Raw genomic sequence first — 22,710 nt, 5'->3', positions numbered from 1 at the left:
GTCAAAGATAACACAAGTAAACACAAAATGCAGTTTTTAAATGAAGGTTGTTATTATTAAGGGAAAACAAAATACAAACCTACATGGCCCTGTGTGAAAAAGTGATTGCCCCCTAAACCTAATAACTGGTTGGGCCACCCTTAGCGGCAACAACTGCAATCAAGCGTTTGCAATAACTTGCAATGAGTCTTTTACAGCGCTTTGGAGGAATTTTGGCCCACTCATCTTTGCAGAATTGTTGTAATTCAGCCACATTGGAGGGTTTTCGAGCATGAACTGCCTTTTTAAGGTCATGCCACAACATCTCAATAGGATTCAGGTCAGGACTTTGACTAGGCCACTCCAAAGTCTTCATTTTGTTTTTCTTCAGCCATTCAGAGGTGGACTTGCTGGTGTGTTTTGGATCATTGTCCTGCTGCAGAACCCAAGTTCGCTTCAGCTTGAGGTCACGTACAGATGGTCGGACATTCTCCTTCAGGATTTTTTGGTAGACAGCAGAATTCATGGTTCCATTTATCACAGCAAGTCTTCCAGGTCCTGAAGCAGCAGAACAGCCCCAGACCATCACACTACCACCACCATATTTTACTGTTGGTATGATGTTCTTTTTCTGAAATGCGGTGTTACTTTTACGCCAGATGTAATGGGACACACACCTTCCAAAAAGTTCAACTTTTGTCTTGTCAGTCCACAGAGTATTTTCCCAAAAGTCTTGGGGATCATCAAGATGTTTTCTGGCAAAAATGAGACGAGCCTTAATGTTCTTTTTGCTCAGCAGTGGTTTTCGTCTTGGAACTCTACCATGCAGGCCATTTTTGCCCAGTCTCTTTCTTATGGTGGAGTCATGAACACTGACCTTAACTGAGGCAAGTGAGGCCTGCAGTTCTTTGGATGTTGTTGTGGGGTCTTTTGTGACCTCTCTTGGGGTAATTTTGGTCGGCCGGCCACTCCTGGGAAGGTTCACCACTGTTCCATGTTTTCGCCATTTGTGGATAATGGCTCTCACTGTGGTTCTCTGGAGTCCCAAAGCTTTAGAAATGGCTTCATGACCTTTTCCAGACTGATAGATCTCAATTACTTTCTTTCTCATTTGTTCCTGAATTTCTTTGGATCTCGGCATGATGTCTAGCTTTTGAAGATCTTTTGGTCTACTTCACTTTGTCAGGCAGGTCCTATTTAAGTGATTTCTTGATTGAGAACAGGTGTGGCAGTAATAAGGCCTGGGTGTGGCTAGAGAAATTGAACTCAGGTGTGATAAACCACAGTTAAGTTATGTTTTAACAGGTGGGGCAAACACTTTTTCACACAGAGCCATGTAGGTTTGGATTTTGTTTTCCCTTAATAATAACAACCTTCATTTAAAAACTGCATTTAGTGTTTACTTGTGTTATCTTTGACTAATATTTGAACTTGTTTGATGATCTGAAACATTTAAGTGTGACAAACATGCAAAAAAATAAGAAATCAGGAAGGGGGCAAACACTTTTTCACACCACTGTATATATATATATATATATATATATATATATATATATATATATATATATATATATATATATATTATCAGTTTAATGCATCCTTGGTGAAAGGAGGCATTAATTTCTTTCAAGAACAAAAATGTCTTTGTGTTCTAAAAATGGAAGCGTATATACTATATATAATATAATTTTCAAAAAGTAACTTGTAAAGTAATTACTTGAGTAGTTTTTTGGCAAACTACTTGTTTACTCTCACTTGAGTCGTAATATTTCTCAGTACTTCAACTTGTACTCAAGTGATTTATTTCTTCAGTAGCAGTATGTTTACTTAAGTAAAAATAAAATCAGTATTCTTTCCACCACTGCTAAGTGGTGGGAGACTTGTGACAGGGTTGAGATGAGAGTGACAATATTGGGTAAATAAAATGGGAACACAGTCAATGTATTGTTTGCTGAGAACAGCCTGACATGTTAATGGTGAGCACAAAGAAGTTGGGGGTTTCAGCTAAAAGCTGAATTTGAAACATTTTTGACAAAAAATAATGACACCATGGGCACACAATGTGCCAATTTGTAGCTTCATCACATAAAAAGGAGAAATTAGTTATACATGTTATATTTGTATTCATTAAAATAGTATGAAGGACTCATGAGCAGTATGTTTATATTGTAACCAGAATGGTGTAGAATCATTTTCAAACCACTTCAGCTATGTCTGTGATGGGATTGAGAAAAAATTATGTCCAAATCAGAAAAATAAATAAATAAATAATAAAAGGGCTTTGATGCCTGAGGTGGAAAATATGATTTGTTGGAGGTTTAATATGTGTCTGATGTTGAGGAATATTCTGACAATTAATCAAATATAGTAAAAATAAATAAATAAATAAATAAATACAAAAAGTAAAAAAGAATTCCAAGTTAAAATATTTCCAATTCTCAAGAATGATTAATACATTGCCTACATATGTAATGCTAGCCTAATAACAACTATTATTTATGAATATTATTGTTGTTGATGTTGTTATATGCAAACCTCGCAGAAGAAGAGACAGTTTAGCATTGCAAAATACAGTGATAACAACATTCTTTTCTTTTTAAACTTCATAGATAGACTCTTAAGAATTAGGCTAACTGCAATTTTAAGGAATTATAAATAAAAGCAATATCATAAATAAATCATAAATAAAATACTTTATTTTCCTCCTTCATTTTCGACGCCGGTGCACATATTTTGACACTAACAGGACGTTGACGTTGACAACATCTGGGCATATCTCCATCTTTCCCCAGAATCAGTGTGTGTGTACTGTGCAGACTTCCAGCTGCTGGATAAAATCAATGATAAACATAGGAGTGTTCCTAAAGATGTAGTTGTTCATCAGTATTTGGATAAGAAATATTATTCAATTATGCAAATATACATGGACGGTTCAAAAGATCCTGATACTGGACATACAGCAGCAGCAGTTTACATTCCATATTTTAAGTACAGAATTGCAAAAAGGCCATCTGATCATTTATCAGTTTATGCAACAGAACTAATAGTTATTTGGCTCTTCAGTAGGTTGAAGAAATCATATTCAGTGCTAACAATTTTAATAAGTGGGAAGTCCTCATCTAAGCAGGATATTATATTTGAAATTCTTCAGAATCAGTTTAGGATACATCATTCACAAATAATAGTTTCTTTCTTGTGGGTACCAGCTCATGTTGGTGTGGAGGGTAATGAGGAGATGGATGGTATGGCTAAGCAGGCTCTGAAACATTCTAAAATAGAGGTTAATGTCCGATTGAGTAAGTCAGAAATTAAAAGATGAATTAAAGGAGTGGTAAAAGGGATGTGGCAAGAGAAATGGAATAAAGAAGTTAAGGGATGACATCTGTACAATATTTAAAGTCAAGTTAGATATGAGAGGATTATATATGGAAATAGAAGGGATGACACAGACAACCGGATTGGACACTCTGCTCTCAATCAATCATTGTATAACACTGGTAAACTTGAATCTGATTGCGGCAATAAACGTGGTCTTTCTGAAACAGTTGAACATGTGCTGTTAAATTGTGTTGCATATTACAGAGAAAACTAATAGAAGAATTAAAGTCAATGGGTATTAAATGTGAGTCTATTAAGAATCTGCTAAATAATAACAAAACAAAATTGTATTGTAGGATTTCGTTTTTTCGCCCTTACATCAATGCGCCACACTCCAACCCAGTAGGTGGTGGATATGCACCAAAAGCTGGTTTGCCAACCGCAATAAAACCAGAAGAAGAAGAAACATGTGCACTGTAATAATGACAGGGTGGAGGATGAGGAGGAGATGAGGACAGTTGCTGCAATGAATCACACGCACATGTGTCAGTGACAAGTGAATGGAATGTAATGGCGGGACTGTCGCATCTAGTGCTGCGTGTCTCAGGCTCTTACAGAGTGTTTTCTAAAGGACTCAGCAGAACTCTGCTTATATTCTTTAATCTCGCCTGGAGACTCAGAGTCAGATTCCCATACCTGTATGTCATCGCCTCAATGATGTTTAATGTGCGACTACAGGTGAATCTTTCCCTTTCTTCCAGTTTATTTTCTATCTATCTATCTATCTATCTATCTATCTATCAGTCTGTCTTTTCTATCTGTCTGTCTGTCTGTCTGTCTATCTATCTGTGTCTATATTTCTATGTGTCTGTCTATCTATCTGTCTTTTCTATCTGTTTATGTGTCTGTCTGTCTGTCTGTCTATCATCTGTCTACCTAGATGTCTGTCTGTCTGTCTATTTGTCTCTTCTATCTGTCTGTCTTTTCTATCTATCTGTCTATGTGTCTGTCTATTTGTCTATCTATCATCTGTCTATCAAGCTGTCTGTCTGTCTTCTATCTGTCTGATAATCTAGCTGTCTATCTATCTATCTATATATCTGTGTCTGTCTGTCTATCTGTCTTTTCTATCTGTCTGTCTATCTACCATCTGTCTATCTATCTGTCTGTCTGTCTTTCCTATCTATGTGTCTGTTTGTCTGTCTGTCTATCTATCTATTAGGGGTGTAACGATTCATCAATTTGGATTGATTCATCGATCCAGTAACCAACGATCCAGTGTTATCGATACAACGCGTAAATATCGATATAGACATTTTTTTAAGATGTACCTTTATTTTAATACTCTCATCTCAGCCAGGTCCATACGCATTTCCGTCAGGCAATGAAGCAACCTTATTACATTAATTTCACTTTATGAACGCTAAATACACTTTCTGCGGGGTCTGTGAAGCCAAATTGCGCTCTGCTGCCCGTGCACGCGCGTCAACCGGGCGCTCCTTAATATGCGAGCTCTCATGACAAACAAAGAGCAGCTCACATGCGCGATTAATTCGGGCTTCCATCGATATCGTTGCGCATGCGACCCATTTGAATTTTACATGAGAATTTGCTATTTTAAAGTACCATGGAGCAGTTCAACCATCATGTGAAACATCAGCACTAATGAGGGAAAGAGAACCGTACACATCAACACCCTTACTAACATTTATTCCAGTTAACTGTAACAGAATTTTTCATTACAACTGTGGAAGTTGTAGCCAAGAAAACCGCGGATAGCACGGACAGTTGGAAACAAGTCATGGGTATGTAAGTACTTTGAGTTTGATTAAACTGAAAAATAAGCTGTAATCAAACGATTGATGATCACTTGTGTGTGATGTTATTTTTTTATATGCAACCAAAATATAATTTGAATATTTTATTGAGCTCTCTGAAAAGTGCAAATTTAGTATCCACATTGGGACATCCACAACATAATAAGGTACTTAAGATGTAAAAAAAAATTATACAGATAATAATATAAAAAAATAACATCACACACAAGTGATCATCAATTGTTTGATTACAGCTTATTTTTCAGTTTAATCCAATTCAAAGTACTTACATACCCATGACTTGTTTCCAACTGTCCCTGCTATCCATGGTTTTCTTGGCTACAACTTCCACAGTTAGTTGTACGTTAATGTTTGTATTGGGTTTGTCCAGTAGGGGGCGGTGGCGCATTGTATTGGTGGGCTGTAGCACTGTTAAAAGCAGAGAAGAAAGCGCAGTGTTGGGGGCGCTTGTGTGTGTATTGCTGGCTACTGAGATGAGTCCTAAATAAAAGAGACCAACAAGATGCAACAGTTCTCTCTGAGTTTTCCTTTGTATCTAAAATACAACATATGGTGACGAGGATGAAAGTTGGAATTGTGGAGCAGTTGTTTCCTGGGTGAAAGTGAAAAGCAGGATGCCGACGGGGTGAGCTAATGCAAGCTAATAGCTACTATGTGAAGTACTGAATGAACAGAATGATGGCTGGCATGGTGGGATCTGTGGCACCATTTTATAATAAGTCACAGTCACGGGAGGAGTATTGTGAAATATTGAACCATTCCTTTGTGGCAAATGATGTTGAGGAACCAGAGAAAAAACGAGCCATGTTGTTGAGCTGTGTTGGAGTGCAGACGTACACACTGATGAGGAATTTACTGAGTCCTGAGAGACCAGGATCAAAGAGTTATGAGGAATTGGTGAGTTTGTTGAAGAATCACTTTAATCTGAAGCCCAATGAAATAGTTCAAAGGTGGAAGTTTAATTTACGTTACAGACGCCCTGATGAAAGTATAGTAGAATATGTGGCCGAATTGAGAAAGCTTGCACAAGATTGTAATTTTGGAGACATGCTCACAGTTATGCTGAGAGACAGGTTAGTGTGTGGTGTTAATGATGACAGCATACAACAGAGATTACTGGCTGAAGATGGACTGATGTTTGAGATAGCACTAAGGAACCCTCAGGCTATTGAAACTGCTAATAAGGATATGGCAGATTTGCACAAAGATAAAGGAAATCGACTGGGTACCACTGTCTTCAAAATGGACACAGGAGAAAAAAGTAAGTCGAGTGGTACAGGAATGTGCTATCGATGTGGTAGAAGTAACCATGTGTCGAAAGACTGTAAGTTTGCCAAGGAAAAGTGTTATAATGTGGTAAAATCGGACATGTGAAAAGAGTATGTAGAACGAAACCACAAGAAACTAGTGTTGATAAAGGCAGGAAATCTTTGAAATGGGGGAGAGGAAAACAATCAAAGAGGGCAAATTACCTTCAAGAGGAGGAGGAAGATCAGCCTAAAGAAGTTTTCACCATGTATATTATAGAGACACCACAGCCCCATGTACCCCCTATCACACAGATGCTGTTTGTAAATGAATGCCCTGTGAAACTGCCTGAACTGAAAACAAGCTCTCTTAGTTTAAAAACATACACAGGACAGTCAGTGAACATTCTAGGTACCACCAAAGTTAAAGTAAAACACAAAGGGCTTAGTGGCAGGATTTGGGCCTAATTTATTGGGACAATCATGGCTCACAGAGGGAAAAAGTGAGTAAAATTAAAGACAGCTCAGAGTTGTTGCAGGACATTTTAAGGAAACATGAAACAGTTTTCAAAGAGGAACTTGGAACATTAAAAGGAGCCACTGCTAAGATTCATGTACCAAGTGATGCAAAGCCTAATTTTTTTAAACCGCGATCACTGCCTTTTGCCATGAGAGAGAAAGTTGAAGCTGAACTTGATCACCTGCTTAAAGATCATATAATCGAGTCTGTGAAATTCTCAGAGTGGGCAGCACCTGTTGTGCCTGTTTTAAAGCCAGATGGGTCAGTGAGACTTTGTGGAGACTACAGAGTAACCACTGACAGAGAGTCATCACTGGAGCAGTATCCCATTCCCTGAATGGAGGATATGTTTGCAGTTCTAGCTGGAGGAGAAAAATACAGCAAGTTAGATATGAGTCATGCATATCAACAGATTTTGTTAGATGAGACATCAAAACAATATGTGACAGTGAATACCCATAAAGGATAGTTCACGTACACCAGATTATCTTTTGGGGTTAGTTCCAGTCCAGCAATCTTCCAGAGGACTATGGAAGGGGTCCTGAAAGACATTCCAAAGGTAACTGTATACCTGGATGATATCTTGCTGACAGGACAAGATGATCAGGAGCACTTGAGGACACTGGATCAAGTGTTGCAGCGGTTGGAGGAGTATGGTTTGCGGTTGAAAAGGGGAAAGTGTAAATTCTTGGAAAAGGAAGTCATTTTTCTGGGACATAAAGTGGATGCCACTGGTATTCATCCTGTTCCCGAAAAAGTCCAAGCAGTACAAGATGCACCAACACCGACATCAGTAACGGAGCTGAAAGCATATTTTGGACTGTTGAATTTCTATAACCAGTTCCTGCCAAACCTCTCGACACTGCTTGCTCCATTGCACAGGCTTTTGAAGAAGGATGTCCCCCGGTGTTGGAAAGAGGAACAAGAAAAAGCTTTTAAAAAATCCAAAGAGTTAATGCAGTCTAACCGTATGTTAATACACTATGATGAAAAAAAGTATTAGTACTTTCCTGTGATGCTTCAGCGTACGGTGTGGGAGCCGTGTTAGCGCATCGTATGACAGATGGAACTGAGAGACCCATCGGGTTTGTATCACAAATGCTTTCAGTAGCAGAAAAAAACTACTTACAGCTAGAGAAAGAGGGTTTAGCTGTAGTGTTTGGGGTAAAACAATTCCATAAATATCTTTATGGTTGTAAATTTGTGATCTGTACAGACCATAAACCTTTACTCAGTTTATTGAATGAACTGAAAGCTGTGCCACAGATGGCCTCGCAAAGAATTATGAGATGGGCAGTGATGTTGGGGGCATATGAGTATGTAATTTCTTACAAAGCAGGCAAGGACAATGGAAATGCCAGTGCCCTCAGAAGTCTCCCTGTTCCCGAGATTCCCGAGAAAGAATTGAAGGAGCATGTCTTGATGTTGGACAGAGTTGTTAGTCCTTTGACGACATCAGAGCAAATCAAGCACTGGACCACCTGAGATCCTGTCCTCTCTAGAGTGCATGAGTTTGTGCTTAAAGGTTGGCCTGATCACAGTAATACCAATGATTTTGCACCTTATAAACAGAGACAGCACGAGCTCAGTGTTCAAGACGGGTGTGTGCTGTGTGGAGCCCGCATCGTCATTCCAGAACAAGGACGTTCGGGGTTGCTGGAACAGTTACATCAGTCTCACCCAGGTATGTCCAGGATGAAATGCCTGGCCAGGAGTTACCTGTGGTGGCCAAATTTAGATGCTGACATTGAGGCCAGAGTAAAAGATTGTACTGTGTGTCAAGAACAGAGAAAAGTCCCTATGTGTACACCACTTCATCCGTGGGAGTGGCCACGACAGCCTTGGAGAAGAGTTCATATGGACTATGCTGGTCCATTTTTGGGGAAAATGTTTTTAATCTTAATCGACGCCCATTCTATGTGGATTGATGCATATCCACTAAATTCTGCAACAACAGCTACTACTCTTGAGTGCCTCAGAAATAGTTTCAGTACACATGGCATTCCTGAAATTATGGTGTCTGATAATGCTCAGTGTTTTGTGAGTGAAGCGAGTAAAGAAATTATGTCTAAGAACGGAATAACGCATGTCACCTCTGCACCATATCATCCATCATCAAATGGTCTTGCTGAGTGGGCAGTACAAACTTTTAAGGAACTCATGAAAATGTTCTGTGAACACTATTGAGACCAAGTTGCATAGAGCATTGTTTAGTTATCCTATTACACCCCAGTCTACAATGGGACTGTCACCTGCAAAAATGATGATGGGGAGGAAATTGCGGTGTACCCTAGACAAAATGCACCCTGACTTCACCAGCAAAATTGAATCCAAACAACAAGTTCAAAAAGAGCACCACGACCAACATGCGAGATCCCATTATTTTGAAGTAGGAGACACTGTGTTTACTAGGAACTTTGGGTATGGACCAAAATGGGTGCAGGGATTAATTCAGGACATCACAGGACCTGTAACTTATAAAGTAGCATTAGGAAGTGCTAAGTAGTATGGCATCATGTTGATCAATTATTCAGTCGACAACAAAAGGAGATGCTGACTAAAGACTTTCAAGCTGGCCTGGGTGCTCAACCTTATGATACTGATGTGGCATCAGTGGATAGGATAGTGATATTAAAGTGCCAGAATCACTCAGTAATTCAACAACACTTGAATCGATTCCAACTATAGATAGCAGGGAGCCTGAGGGTTCGCAACCTGGACATCAAAGAAATCAATTGCCAGATTCACCAGTGCTCAAATAATGCCTGAATTGACTCAAACTGCAGATAGAAAGGAGCCTGAGAATGCACCCCCTGGAGGTCTACGACGTTCAGTAAGAGAGAGGAAAACACCAGAATATCTTAAAGACTTTGTGACATAAAAAAAAAAAAAAAAGTGTTATCAAAAAGAACATTAGCCAAAAGGTTTTGGGATGTTAAATAATATGTATTGAATTAGGATTTTTATGAATTGTATGATGTGAAAAAAATAAATAAAAAAATTCTCTGTAATATTTGTTTCTTGGGGAAGGATTTACGCTGAGTTAAGTAGGGGGTAATGTTGTATGTTAATGTTGGTATTGGGTTTGTCCAGTAGGGGGCGGTGGCGCATTGTGTTGGTGGGCTGTATCACTGTTAAAAGCAGAGAAGAAAGCGCAGTGTTGGGGACGCTTGTGTGTGTATTGCTGGCTTCTGAGATGAGTCCTAAATAAAAGCGACCATAAAGATGCAACACTTCTCTTGGAGTTTTCCTTTGTATCTAAGATACAACAGTTGTAATGAAAAATTCTGTTACAGTTAACTGGGATAAATGTTAGTAAGGGTGTTGATGTGTACAGTCTTATAGCTGGTGCTGAGCAGGTTTTTCTCTTTCTCTCATTAGTGCTGTTCAGAATGTCGGCGTTCTCAAGACGTTTCACGTGATGGTTGAACTGCTCCATGGCACTTTAAAATAGCAAATTCTCATGTATATTTAAAATGGGTCGCATGCGCAACGATATCGATGGAAGCCCGAATTAATCACGCATGTGAGCTGCTTTGCATTTGTCACGAGAGCTCGCATTTTAAGGAGCGCCCGGTTGACGCGCGCGCACTGATCCTGTCAATGGAGTTCGTGTTTCGCGGGAAGCCCGGTTGACGCGTGTGCACGGACAGCAGAGCGCAGTTTGGCTTCACAGACTCCGCTCACATCCTTGTCCCACATGAAAAGTGTATTTAGCGTTCATAATGTTAAATTAATGTAATAAGGTTGCTTCATTGCCTGACGGAAATGCGTATGGACCTGGCTGAGATGAGAGTATTAAAATAAAGGTACATCTTAAATGTCTATATCAATATTTACGCGTTGTATTGATAACATTGGATCGTTGGTTATTGGATCGATGAATCGTTACACCCCTAGTCTGTATGTCTTTCTGTCTGTCTATATATCTGTCTTTTCTATCATCTGTCTGACTGTCTGTGTGTCTGTCTTTTCTGTCTATCTGTCTATCTATCATCTGTCTGTCTTTTCTGTCTATCTGTTTATTCTTTCTATTTATCTGTCATCTATCTGTCTGTCTGTACTGATGGCCAAAAGTTTGGAATAATGAAAAGATTTAGCTGTTTCTGAATGAATTTGGTACTTTTAATTCACCCAAGTGGCATTCAACTAATCACAAAGTATAGTCAGGACATTACTGATGTAAAAAACAGCACCATCACTATTTGAAAAAGTCATTTTTATCAAATCTAGACAGGCCCCATTTCCAGCAGCCATCACTCCATCGCTTTATCTTTGAGTAATCATGCTAAATTGCTTATTTGGTACTAGAAAATCACTTGCCATTATATCAAACACAATTGAAAGCTATTTGGTTCGTTTAATGAAGCTTAACATTGTCTTTGTGTTTGTTTTTGAGTTGCCACAGTATGCAATCCACTGGCATGTTATTTTTACCAATATTAGGTAAAAAATGGCAAAAAAAGAAACAGCTTTCTCTAGAAACTCGTCAGTCAATCATTGTTTTGAGGAATGAAAGCTATACAATGCTTGAAATTGCCATAAAAAGTGAAGATTTCATACAAAGGTGTACACTACAGTCTTCAAAGACAAAGGACAACTGGCTCTAACAAGGACAGAAAGAGATGTGGAAGGCCCAGATGTACAACTAAACAAGAGGATAAGTACATCAGAGTCATTAGTTTGAGAAATAGACGCCTCACATGTCCTCAGCTGACAGCTTCATTGAATTCTACTTGCTCAACACCAGTTTCATGTACAACAGTAAAGAGAAGACTCAGGGGTGCAGGCCTTATGGGAAGAATTGTAAAGATAAAGCCACTTTTGAAACAGAAAAACAAAAAGAAAAGTTTAGAGTGGACAAAGAAACACAGACATTGGACAACAGATAATTGGAAAAGAGTGTTATGGATCTTAACCCCATTGAGCTTTTGTGGGATCAGCTAGACTGTAAGGTGCGTGAGAAGTGCCCGACAAGAAAGCCACATTTATGGCAAGTGCTACACTGCTGTGCAAAAGCAAAAGGCTGTAACTTCGTTTTTGGTCGAAAATTAGTTATTGATATTTTTGAGACATTCAAGACCTCCTTTATCATGTGGATAAATATCTTGAGTTCATTTTGTTGTTTTTTCGGGAAAATAATGGGTTGTCTTAACAGTAACTTCCAAAAGCAGAGGAGAAACCAAGGCAGAACTCCATAACTCCAATTACCGCTCTTTGACTTTGTTTTGGAACGCTCAAATTGAGTTAGGGTACTCTGCCTTTGTTTAGCCCTGCGTCAAAATGAAGTTACTGTGCCGGCATTGAGTTACTGTACTCTGCCTTTGTTTTTAAAGTTTGCCGCGTTTAAATTACGGTGTAGCCTGTAACTGTCATACATCTGTCATTGAAGCAATCTGACAGACACGATACCTGAATAAAAGTGTTGTAAACAAATATTATAGAGTGTTTTTACTATAGCGTTTAAGGATGGCCTCTCGAGGGAAAATTATGGTTGAGATGGCTTTGAAACGCCGACGTCAAGATCAAGGTAAGAAATTGTGTAACACAAAAGATGCATTAGACAAACGAATTAGATAGATCGCAGTCTACTTCATTTAGCTAGCTAGCAGCCTATAATAGCATAAATAGGCTACTCGGCTATCCAATGAATAGGCTACCAAACTGCTCCATATAACAAAGAACTGTAAACAAGCAAAGACTAGATAACTTGCCAGCAATAAGTAATCGTAAATATTCTCAAAGTTTTTTTTCCCATAATGCAGATTATTCAGTCAGTGCCAGCCTGTCAGTGACAGCTGTCAACATCAGTGTGGGGCTGTAGCACGATCACACATAAAATCAGTAGTAACGGTTCGCAATTAAATCTATCGTACCTTTTTAGTAACCCGATAAAATCCATGGCAATGAACATCATCGCAGGTGTTTAATCCATAACAATCCACAAGCATTCTGATTTCTGAGCATTATTCCTACTTGTTGGCGTTCACATCAATCCACAAGTCGATCTTTTAGGCTAGGCTACTTTCATTCAATTCGATGTAAAAGCACTTAGGCTAACTTATGTCTTGTATCCTTTTATGTTAGTGAACACTGCAATAAATAAATTGGTTTCAAAACGGTATCCAACCACATGTATAACTTTTCGTCTGGATGTCAGTTATGGTCAAATTCAGAAAAACAATTAATATAGTCACATTACTCTATATTATAGGCTTTGAGATTGGCCAATCCAATCCACCAGTCAGAGAGCTGTGCACTGGATGGTAGCCAAACTTAACCCTTGATTAACCAGCTGTAGCACTACCTTGTAGGCTTGTGGCTGTGCCCAATTTGTTAAAATAGACATTGATTAATCAAATAGCCTATTGGTAAAAACAAATGTTCGATGGACCTTACAATACTATTTCCTACATGTATTGGATATATATATATATAAAATATAATTTCCTATTCCTATTTCCTTCCATACCTTATTATTATTATTATTATTATTATTATTATTATTATCATCATCATCATCATCATCATCATTATTTTCTCTATTCCTTTCAGTTCCTTGTGGCGATATTCCTTGTGGTCCAGAAGCACCGCAACCAAAAAAAAAAAAAAAAAAGATTGTTCTGGACAGTGGTAGGCATTTCCCCATTTTGATATCATTGACATTAATTAATCAAATATTGTTCAAATATTTCATGTTCATGTTCCATTTATTTTCCCATGCATGTCTCCAATTTGTTCTGTTCATTTCAGTTACTTGTGGGATATTGATTGTGATCCAGCACCCAAATCAAAAACATGGACAGTTCTTGATAGTTGTCTGGATATTAGTTTCCAGGCGTTTGGTTCCGATGAGCTGTTCTGCAGCACACCTGACACCACCCTTGTTGCTCTCATGGAGTTTCCCCTCACTCCAGCCACAGGACCACTGCCAGCACCAGAGCCCACCCTCGCTCTAGTCACAGCACCACTGCCAGCACCAGAGCCTACTATAGGGCTTTACTGGTTGTTTAGACCAGTGTTACTATCAGAAATAATTAATAATTATTTCTTTAGTTATTAATTAATATTTAAATTAATTAATTGAATCTAACTCATTAAAACCTCATATGGGGCTCCAGTAAATGTAGTGTGCTACGTTTAGGAGCGGGTTTGGTTATTAGCAATAATTAATAATTATCAAAGATAATTATTAATTATTAAAATCAATAGAACATTGATGAGAATCAATGCTAGCTTTTTCTAATCCTTTAAATCAACAATTATCAAAGATAATCGCTAATTGTTAACATCGATGAAACATTAATTAAAATTAACACTAGCTTATTGATCATTCAAATTCAACAATCATCAAAGATAATTATCAAAAAATCAATAGAATATTAATAAGGATTAACATAGACAGGGCACCACCCTGGAATCAGGGACTAATAACCAGATAGTATAACAGTCTCAATATTAGATTGTTTTCTTAGGAAAATCGGCATCCGAAGAATATCTATTTTTGGGGAAAAAAAACAATGAATGAAGGCTTGAATCCGAGCACTGACATCCCGTCAGCATTACACAGGTGTATGCAAAGCAAACCAAAACACTTCTCTTTGTAATATAACAAAGTTTATTTATGCAGTAATATCAATTAATAATTAATACAATGCAGTCAATAAGCTTCCGACTTACAACTACAAACTAAACAGTGATATGATTAGATATGGAAACTAAAATAATCCTATAACACATAAGGTGTTTGTGTGAGAGTGTGTGTGTGTGTAAGGAGGGATGTGCACAAAATGGCGGACGTGACTCTCGTGGAGAGTATGTCACGCGAGACTTCCGGCCAGGGAATATGGCCGCGAATGTGGGCGGAGAGAAACCAGTCAATGGTAGCTTAGGGACAAAGCTGAGCTTTATCATGAAGCTATCTACTAGCCAAAAATGTGTGCCAGAATATTTGTGAGGGGTCGCGTGTGTGTGGTTAGTACGAGAGAGAGAGAGAGAATTAAGTGACGGCCCCAAAGCCGATTTCGCGATCGTGGGAGAGAAAGCAGCTGTTAGTTTATCACTCAGAGACACGGTGGACGGCTTGTAAACTGTTCCGTGTTCTTTGATTCTTTAATGGATAAACTCAGTTTGCCTGTCTCGCCCGCGATGGCGGAAATGCACAACAGCCCAATGTGGTTGGACCACAATACAGCAAATCAAATTCATGATAATTAATACCCTGAGTATTAATAATGAGCGGACATGGTGGTCCGTAAACTGTACAAGCAAAAACCTTGGTACACAAGAATAACACACTATAATATTCTATCTCTGCCCAGACGTAAACCTCTTACTTGAATCGCATGAGGATGCAGAATGTGTGTTCATCCATCCTTTAACTCAGACTCTGTTCCTCGAGGCTCGGGTGATGACGGGAGGCCGTTTCCTTGCTCTGTCTGCGGGCGGTACAGCTGCTGATTCTCGGCGGGCTGGTGGAAAAATCAGCAACGTCGACTTAATTGAAGATGGAAGGGAAATCTTTTATCTTTTCACTTCTGCAGGCAAACGGATGAAGATGCGGATTGCTCGGCGGTCTCCTTCGGATCTGTTAGAGTGTTCGGTGGAACACAGAGTAATCTCAACTCGTCCAGCAAGATGGAGATTGTATGGCCACAGTTTCAAGTCGGACGTTACTTCCTTGTGCCACGAGGCTGCACCTGAGAGCAGCGATGAGCTGCGTGTACACACGGCGAGCAAAGTTGCTGGAAGCAAATCCCGGAAGCATTTCAGAGGTATTTCTACTCCTGATGATGTCATGGTTGAGGTGCGTTCTGTTGTGTGCCTCATCCAGTAGGAGTTGAGAGTTCGATCCTTTAGTGAGCAATGCTTCATGGGATTTGTAGTCTGTTTTGGACTCCCTTTGTTTGATTTTGGCGCGATTTTTATCAGTATAATTTATGATTTATGTGGGGGCCTGAGTTAGGTTTTACGACTGCCTTTGTCTTCTATCTGAATACATGAGGCCCAACACTATCCTCACTCCAGTCACAGCACCACTGCCAGCACAAGAGCCCACCCTCGCTCCAGTCACAGCACCACTGCCAGCACCAGAGCCCACCCTCACTCCAGCCACAGCTCTACTACCAGCACCAGAGCCCACCCTCGCTCCAGCCACAGCTCTACTACCAGAGCCCACCCTCACTCCATCCAAAGCCCCACTAATGAGAGATCAGTGTGGCCAGAAATGCAGAAGAAAATGCACAGACAAATTTAGTGAGGAGAGGCGTAAGGAGATCTGGAACAGGTATTGGGACATGGAATACACAGACAGACGTGCATTCATGTTCCACAGTGTCAGCCAGCTACCAACAGCAAAATTGTGTGTGGATGGAAAAACAAGTCGGCGTGGCAGGTCCCTTATTTACTGGCTAAAGAATGAAGATCAGGTCCCACAGCAGGTCTGTAAAACCTTCTTTTTGGCCACTTTGGGGTACCACCCAGCAAATGACAGCCTGGTCCTCTCTGTGATGGGGAAGGAGATAGGAAATGAGGTGATCCCCAGAGACCAAAAAGGAAGACATACACTGGCCAACGAACTGGACATGCAGCCTGTATATGACCACATAGAATCCTTCCACCCATCAGTCAGCCACTATCAAAGGGAGCATGCCCCACATCTTCGCTACTTCCCTAGCGACATTAACATCAAGCTCATGTATGCTGATTATTTGGAAAAAGGCAGCAGCTGCTCCTATGAAAGCTACTGCAAAGCTGTGAAGCATAAGAATATCAGCTTTGCAAAGCTTGGAGAGGAGGAATGTGAGGAGTGCCTACTGCAGGATCAGCACATGAAAAATGACCATGATGGGGATGGCCATGTCATGGACTGCTTGCAGTGCCAGAGGTGGCATGGGCATAAGGAGTCTGCCATGCAGAGCAGGATGACATACCAGGCTGATGCGGAGAATGACTGGCCAGAAGACTCATCAGTGAGGAGTGTGGACCTTCAAAAATTAATCATGTTGCCTCGTATGCCTGGGCTAAAAACATCAATCTTCACAAAGCGTATCGTGGCATTCCATGAGACCTTTGCCTCTGTAGGCAAGAAGAAAAAATAAAAAACACCATCTCTGTGGTCTGGAATGAGGGCACGGCAGGGCGAAGTGCAGCAGAGATCACCTCGGCCTATGTGACTGCACTAGAGAAAGAAAGGGACATATGCCACAGCATCTTCTGGGTGGACAACTGTTCTGCCCAAAACAAGAATTGGTGCCTGCTATCCTCCCTGGTCTGCCTTGTTAATGGTGATACCACCTCTGTGGAGGATATCACTCTAAAAAACTTTGAGAAGGGACACACTTTCATGAGTGCTGACAGTTTTCACCATGGCGTCGAGCAAGAGATGAGAAATCGTCCTGGAGGAGTGGTGTATGACTTTGAGGATTTTGTGAGTGTTGTGTCAAGCTCAAATTCCAGGAAGGTGGAAGTGGTCAAAATGAAGAATGCTAATGTGCTGAATTGGAAGGATGGCCACTCCAGTGTTAAGACCAAGAAGGCGCCAAAGTTAGGCAAGATATCAGTGATTCAGCTGCGACATGGCTCCAGGAGCCTGTTCTTCAAACAAACCTATGCAGATGCTCACTTTACCGAGTTGGACTTCCTCCGGGCTAAGTTTGAGCTGAATGTACCCTCTCTCCTGAGACCACATGACCGGGGGATTGAAGAGGCAAAGAAGAAGGACATCATAAAAAATATATGTCCTTTTATGCCCCTAAACAGGAGGGCTTTCTGGTGTTCACTGCCTGTGAGCATTGTTGTGGAGGATGATGAGTAAGAACACCATGAAACAACAAGAAATGAACAGGATTCCAAGTTCACTTACTTGTACATGATTTATTATTCCAATCCCATGCATTTTAAATTTGTACATGATTTGTTATATCTTTGCATTCCATTATTAATTAAATTATTATGTTTACTCGTTAGAAATATGCTTATCTTGTATTTATTCATATAATTAAGTGTCACCTATCTGCAGTCAACCTGCACACCAATTGAAGATATTCTTTACCGCTATGGCGGTATGTGTCATGTCTAATGTATTAAAAATGCCATCAGAATACAACCAAAGCACAGGATAGCAATAAGTACATGGCTATAAGTAATTGTAAATCATCCAAAATAAATGCCATGATCACTAGATTTTATACAGGTGTTACTATAATGATTTTGTAAATGGTGATTAGCAACCAAATATTGATAATGTGGAAGTTACTGCCTTTTGCCTTGGCGTGACTTCTCACTTTTTGCAGACAATACAAAGGCAGAGTACAGTAACTTCAAAATAGGGGTCAAAAGTCAAGTTTGAGCTCAAGATTTTTTTATGTAGATAAATTTCATTACTAAAACATCTAATTGCCAGATTTTCAGTGTCCTACCTATAATACATTTGGCTGGACAACTAAAAAACTTTAAAGTCATTTTTCTCAGTTCCACACTCTAGCGAGTTAAGGTCTTTTGCTTTTGTAGGGCAGTACAGGAAGTGTGGGGTGAAATATCACCTGAGTATCTGGACAAACTGACAGCTAGAAAGTCAAGGATCGGCAAAGCTGTCATTGCTGCACGTGGATGATTTTTTGATGAGAACTCTTTGAAGTAGTTTATGAAGTTCTGAACATTTTGATGTCCTGACTATACATTGTGATCAGTTGAATGCCACTTTGGTGAATAAAAGTACCAATTTCTTTCTATAAGAGCAAAATCTGTACATTATTCTGAACTTTTGGATGCCAGTGTATCTGTCTGTCTTTTCTATCTATCTTTGTGTCTGTCTGTCTGTCTGTCTGACTGTCTATCTATCATCTGTCTATCTAGCTGTTTGTCTGTCTTTTCTATCTATCCATCTATCTATCGATCTGTCTGTCTGTCTGTCTGTCTTTTTTTATCTATCTATGTGTGACGAGGAGGAGGGCGGGGCTGGGCCATGAGGACACATGCCCGGCCCTGAACCAAGCTAATCAGCCGGGAGGGGGATAAAGACAAGCCCAAGGCTCCAGTTCGAGTGATAGAGAGCCACATGCGGGTGCTGTGTGTTTGTGTTTGTTTTATGTTGTTTTAAGTTCATTTCTGTCATTAAAGTTTACGTTGACTGTTCTGCCGGTTCCCGCCTCCTCCTTACCCACCTTACCCCGTTACATTGGTGCCAAAACCTAGGAAGGAGGAGGGATGCGCTGTTGCAGTCCTCACCACTGCCATCCACCAGGGGAGCAGCCGCGGCCGTCTGCCTGGGGACGGAGGGCTCGCTGCCGTTTGCCAGGGGAGGAGCGAGCTGTCGTCTGCCAGAGGTTGGGAGGAGTGGCTAAGGACCAGGCAATGGCGTGTCTGCGAGCCAGTTTTCTCTCTCTCTCTCTCTCTCTCTCTCTCTCTCTCTCTGTCACTCTGCCTCATTCTTTCCCTCTCCCCTTTCCCTCCCCTCATCTCTCCCAGGGCTCCAGAAAGGTGGGTAAGACCTGCCGGCAGGCACGGCCGGAAGGGCAACACCCCCATCCAGGAAGGGAGTGGAGGAGAGTACATCATGCCGGGGGTTTCCCCGGCCTGAGTAGGGCGATGGAGGAGTGTGAAGAGGAGGAAGGTGGGGCCGGGCCGTGAGGACACACGCCCGGCCCTGAATCAGGCTAATCAGCCGGGAGGGGGATAAAGACGAGCCGCATGCGGGTGCTATGTGTGTGTTTGTTTATGTTTGTTTTATGATGGGTTTTCTTATACTCTCCCCAATTTGGCATGCCCAATTCCCAATGTGCCCTAGGTCCTCGTGGTGGCGTAGTGACTCGCCTCAATCCGGGTGGCAGAGGACGAATCTTAGTTGCCTCCACGTCTGAGACTGTCAATCCACGCTTCTTATCACGTGGCTTGTTGAGTGCGTTACCATGCACAACTCACCATGTGTCCCACCAAAAGCGAGAACCACATTATAGCGACCACGAGGAGGTTAACCCAATGTGACTCTACCCACCCTAACAACTGTGCCAATTGGTTGCTTAGGAAGCCTGACTGGAGTCACTCAGCACGCCCTGGATTCAAACTTGCGACTCCAGGTGTGGTAGTCAGCGTCTTTACTTGCTGAGCTACCCAGGCCCTCTGTTTTATGTTGTAAACATAACCTTACCCCGTTACACTATGTGTCTGTCTGTGTTATTATAATGATTTTGTAAATGGTGATCAGCAACCAAATATTGATAATGTGGAAGTTACTGCCTTTTGCCTTGGCGAGACTTCTCACTTTTTGCAGACAATACAAAGACAGAGTACAGTAACTTCAAAATAGGGGTCAAATAGGATTTGTAAATTATATTCACCCTTTGCTAAATTGAAAACACTACAACTACACATTATATGATGTTTTACCTTCTGAATTTCATTGTTTGTTTGTTTTTTATGTACAGTAATTTCAAATCAGATGATTGCAACATGCTCCAAAAATGTTGAGATCGGTGCAATTTAAAACTAATAAATATTTGACGAGTAAAAATAACAAGGTGATATGAAACAGGAGATGTTAAACAGGTGTGGCAATTGTGTCATAGTACTGTATACTGTATAAGGTGCCTCCAAAAACAGCCTAGTCCTTCTAGAGTAAGGATCATTCGAGACTTGTCAATTTGCCAACAGATGCTTCAGCAAATAATCCATTACTTTGAGAACAATGTTCCCCCAAAGACAAATTGGAAGGATTTTGGGCATTTCACCCTCTACAGTGCACAATATAGTTAAAAGATTCAAGGAATCTGGTCAAATCTCAGTGTGTAGAGGGCAAGACTAAAACCACTTCTGAATGCACGTGATCTCTGATCCCTCAGACGTCACTGTCTTAAAAAACATCATTCATCTGTAATGGAAATCATGAACGTGGGCTTGGGATAACTTTAGTAAACCTTTGTTAGCGAACACCATTCGCCGCTGTATCCACAGATGCAAGTTAAGACTTCACTATGCAGAGCAGAAGCCATACATCAACACTGTCCAGAAGCGCTGCCGACTTCTCTGGACTCGGTCTCATCTTAGATGGAAAGTAGAACAGTGGAACCATGTTTTTTGGTCCAATTAATCCACATTTCAAATAGTTTTTGAAAAACACAGCCGTCGTGTTATCCGGGCCAAAGAGGAAAAGGGCCATCCAAGCTGTTATCATCATCAGGTCCAAAAGTCAGTGTCTGTATGGGCCAGAGGCATGTCAGTGCCCATGGCATGGGTGACTCGCACATCTGTGAGGGCACCATTAATGCAGACAGATATGTACAAATTTTGAAGCAGCATATATTGCCATCTAGCACCGTCTTTTAGATATCTATCTGTCTGTCTGTCTGTCTCTCTATTACTCTTTCTTTTCTGTCTGTCTGTCTTGTTTTTATTATTCTCATTATTTTTGTATTTTTTAAAAAAAATAGTGAAATATTGTATGGATGTTGTTAGTCCTTATTTTTTCTTTCCTTAAAGAGCATACTTGTCTACATTTCATGAACAGTGTGTTTAGTTCTCATAATGTTGCTAACCGTCTCATCTTTCTCCCTATCTGAAGGTTCACATTGAGATACATTGATTGATACTGGATATCTGCTTCAAATATTCACCTTTTGGACAAAAGCCCAAAATGAGACTCGACTTTATGGTTACCCCAGACCCAGCGGTCATCAACTTTGAACATGGATTAACCATAACAGGCAGAAATACAGATGCAAACATGCTGACTGTATGGACGTTATTATTTACATTACAGGAGATGAGCAGAGATATTTAATCCTGTGTCACCCACCATTTCATGTTACTTTCTCACATTCTGGATGGTAAATGACACATGAGATTCAAAATGACAGAATACAACTTTGGGATGAGTTGCTGTAAGAGTTTTTAACACATAGAGCATGAGAAGCTGGAGTGCAACAGTGTTTCAATGTATTTTGCACAAATTCTTTTGAGCTTATTTTAGTTCAGAATGTTAGTTTTGTAGTTGGACTACTGGTTCCCGGCATATGACATCTCTCAGAGAGATCATTTACTCTAACACTGTGGACACTGTTACATAAAACGACAGGGATTTGTATATGGTATGGATTTATTTGTTCGTCTTTTTGTCATGATGTAATTTGTGCATTATTTTGCAAGTGCATTTTGATTAAACATGGAGGATTATGAATGTACTGTGATTTAAACTTTGACAATAAATTATGAGAAATTTTGCTTGCCTTGTGACTGGGACTTTTTCTTTTCACTTCATACTCGAGGAATCAAAACAGACAGTAGGCTCATTCTTTGTCAACTAAACCAGGTTTTTAATTTATTTATTTTTTTACTGGTGAAAGAAATAGATAAAGAATGATGAAGGCCAAAATATTCAGTGTACTGAGTAATCCATTTGTTATTATTATTATTTTTTTAGAGGGTCGTCAAAATGACTATTTTGGAGCAAAAGGTGTCGGCATCATGATTTTATTTTTAGATAGGTCAGTTGACCTCTTGTTGCATTATATGCCAGTGTGTGTTGTTTTCCAAAGTTGGAGTCTATAACTCCAGAATTATTAAATATATCTTAATATGCATATAGATTCTGGTTTATAACAAACTTTCCTTTTAAATCTTAATTTTTAAGGCCCTAAAGTGTATGGTTCAGTCCCAGAGATATGGGGCTCTCAGTGTGGCTCCATGCAAAAATGTTTCAATTTGAACCATTTTCCATGGTCGAAAACCATGGGTCACATGGTATGAAGCTAGTTTTTCATGTGCAACAAAACAAAGGTCTGAAGTACAAATAATATTGAAGCTGGAAATGTAC

The 22,710-nt window shown here is 40.1% G+C and overlaps 1 protein-coding gene across 3 annotated transcripts; it reads left to right on the top strand.

Moving 5' to 3' along the window:
- The first annotated feature begins 3,813 nt into the window (after positions 1 to 3,813).
- Positions 3,814 to 22,106, top strand: LOC127450385 (uncharacterized). 3 transcript variants are annotated; one of them, XR_007898969.1, is made up of 3 exons: positions 3,814 to 4,035; positions 19,098 to 19,978; positions 21,460 to 22,106. XR_007898969.1 is itself a non-coding variant. In XM_051714473.1 (3 exons), exon 1 carries the CDS (start codon positions 15,902 to 15,904, stop codon positions 17,000 to 17,002), a length of 1,101 nt encoding a protein of 366 aa, XP_051570433.1. In that variant the 5' UTR covers positions 15,375 to 15,901; the 3' UTR covers positions 17,003 to 19,605; positions 19,690 to 19,978; positions 21,460 to 22,106. The 3 variants fall into 3 exon arrangements, 2 of the variants coding, with proteins under 2 accessions (XP_051570433.1, XP_051570432.1); XM_051714473.1 differs by lacking the exon at positions 3,814 to 4,035 and having other exon boundaries at positions 15,375 to 19,605; positions 19,690 to 19,978; XM_051714472.1 differs by lacking the exon at positions 3,814 to 4,035 and having other exon boundaries at positions 15,375 to 19,978.
- Positions 22,107 to 22,710: the final 604 nt, after the last annotated feature.

Source organism: Myxocyprinus asiaticus, chromosome 13 (assembly GCF_019703515.2).
Source record: "Myxocyprinus asiaticus isolate MX2 ecotype Aquarium Trade chromosome 13, UBuf_Myxa_2, whole genome shotgun sequence".
Taxonomy (NCBI): Eukaryota; Metazoa; Chordata; class Actinopteri; order Cypriniformes; family Catostomidae; genus Myxocyprinus; species Myxocyprinus asiaticus.
This window is presented reverse-complemented; position numbering and strand designations above follow the sequence as displayed.